Consider the following 2,527-nt stretch of genomic DNA (forward strand, 5'->3'; position numbering starts at 1 on the left):
GAGTCTACACCTGCTTTTTTTTCTCTTTCCCATTAGGATGGACGAAAATTATAACCTCTTGCCTCATGGAGTCAACTTCCAAGACGCCATCTTTCCAGACACTCAAGAGAACAGAAGGATGTTTTCCAGCCTTTTCCAGTTTTCGAACTGTTCACAAGGGCAGCAGCTGGCCACTTTCTCCAGTGACTGGGAGATCCAGGAAGACAACAGGGTAAGAATTGGCTGTACACTGTGCAGCAGCAAAACGATAGAATAGCTACATCTTGCACGAATTTTGCAACCATAGGAGTCAAGAATGCTCCTTCAAAAGCCCAGACCAGAGTATCTTCCTCCTCTCTCCCTCCCTGACAGCTGCTAAAGAGCACTGCTCATGGACTTTGGATTCATGGGCTTTATTCTTTGGCCTGGTGGGCCTCACAGAGTGAGGGGACAAGATGGGATGAAGGTTGGCACACTGTGCCTCGGTTTCCCCTTCTGTAAAATGGAGACGGTGGTAGCATCTACATCATAGGGCTGATGCGGTATGATTTCTCTGGGTAAAATATGCAAATATGTCCATCCCTTGGCATGGTGCTGGACAGAGTAAGCACGCGACACGTGAGCCATCGTGACTATCATTATGGTTGCCGTTGATAGCGTAGGGCTCTAAGAAGTTTTGTAAGAGGAAAGAAAACATTTCATGTTCTCAAGGAAATGAAATGAAACAATTGTCATAGTTAACACTTCTATGAATCTTAACTATAGTTGTTACGATGTGGAGGTACAGAGTGGCCAAGCCGGTTGTGGAATGTGAGGGTGGGGATTATTTGGGGGATGGAACTATAACAGGAACCTTCCAGTCTGGGGCAGATGCCAGAGTTGTAGGGATGTTTTGAGGAATGTCACTTTCCCCTGGGAGTGGCATTGCCACCATGGACATGGGATGATTGTGGGACCAGGCCAGCTGAGGCGGTGGTCCATCAGTCCCAGGCCCCCACTGAGACATTTTTAGGGCAGTGTGACTGACCGCCGGAGAGAGTCCTGCCGTGTCAGAGGTGGGTCAATGGAACATTGGCCACATTCGGCCGCTTCCTTCCCTCCACCCCTGTGTGATGGGGTCGGGTGAACTGCTTTTCTCTTGTCTGGTGCATCGGCCTAGGGTGGCTGCCTTGTTCTTCCACACTTCCCTACCTTCTGCCCAGGGCTCCCTGGCACCTGGAGGCTTTCTTCATGCTTCTGTGCAGAAACCGTTTGCATGATGGGCAGCTATGTCCAACTAAGGAAGCTGGCTTACTCTTATCTCCTTGACATTATTAAGAGGTTCCTGCCTTGGCCTACCCCATCGGCAGCAAGCCAGACCCCTCTAACCCCTCCTCCATGGTGCGCGAGGGTGTTCAGAACATTTGTCCTGTATTTCATTCCCAAAATGGCCCCAAGCACCTGTTTTTCTCCCCCCTCTTAATCTGTACTGGCACCCACTCCATATTGAACTGGACCTGCCGAGTGTAAGCCCGAATGTCCTCAGCCCCAGCCATGCCTTAGCATGCTCCAAATGAAGCCCTTTTAGCCTCAGCCCTTCGGTTCTCCGGTCCGTGGGAGCTTTGCTTATACTCCTAGGTAACAATAGATTTATATCAAGAGGTAGGATATTATTCCAAAAATATCTTAATAGCTTGGCCCCCAAACTCTTTGGCTCCATAACGTATTAGCACTATGGTCACATTATGAAGCTATTAACATTTCCCCAGAGTTAGATTTCCCATCATTTGGAGAGGGGAAAGAAAAAAAGCAACAACAATAGGCCTATGGAGAATTGTTTCAACGTGAAGGCAGTCCCATTTCTGGTGGTCAGATGTTGATTTTGGGGAGAATTCTGTTTTCCTTTTCCCTCTAATCACCCTGGCCGCTTAACAGAGGGAGGATGTGCTACATGCCTCTGAGGAAGAGTCAGACGCTTTGGGGGAGGAAAATAATTGTTCCATTTTGCCGAGCTCCTGTGTAGCCAGATTTAGAAGTTAGATCTGACGCACTTTTCAATACCTGTCTAACCCCTTCTGTTTTTATCTTCTGCCTACTTTGAAAGGTAGCACGTTAGAGCTAAGTTAAATTAGCTAGCTAGCTAATTTAGAATTTAAAATTTTAAACTAAAATTAAATTTCCTTTTTTGGGGGTCAGTTTGATCATTTCTATTTTCTGATGCTCCTTAGAAATTCATCTGTGCTCTGGAGTGATTAAGGTGGTTGTTCTCTGCTTTTTATGAGTGAAGGTGAGCATCACACTGTCCTGCTCAGGATAGACATACCACGCGATGTCAGAAGCGATCTTTATCTTTCCTGTGGTGGTCCTCAGTCTTGGGAGGGTTCGGGAGAGCTGTTCAGGTCAGCTTTTTATTCTAGAATAGGAACGAGGACACGTGAATCCCTCTTGTGATCTGAGACAAGTACCAATGGCCTTGGACATTGTACATCATACACCTTTTTCGTTTCATGAGCCGTTTCTTCCCATTGTTTACGCTGTTGCTGTGGGCTCCTGCTCGGCTTGAGCAGCG

The 2,527-nt window shown here is 47.2% G+C and overlaps 1 protein-coding gene across 1 annotated transcript in view; it reads left to right on the plus strand.

Moving 5' to 3' along the window:
- Positions 1–28: 28 nt before the first annotated feature.
- Positions 29–2,527, plus strand: part of LOC105291700 (coiled-coil domain-containing protein 3-like) — an 83,647-nt gene continuing 81,148 nt past the window's right edge. Inside the window, exon 1 of the mRNA XM_011359613.2 lies at positions 29–211. Coding sequence (XP_011357915.1) covers positions 38–211 — 174 coding nt within the window. The 5' untranslated portion in view covers positions 29–37. The remainder of the gene's footprint in view (positions 212–2,527) is intronic.

This window comes from Pteropus vampyrus, unplaced genomic scaffold, assembly GCF_000151845.1.
Source record: "Pteropus vampyrus isolate Shadow unplaced genomic scaffold, Pvam_2.0 Scaffold49, whole genome shotgun sequence".
Classification (NCBI taxonomy): domain Eukaryota; kingdom Metazoa; phylum Chordata; class Mammalia; order Chiroptera; family Pteropodidae; genus Pteropus; species Pteropus vampyrus.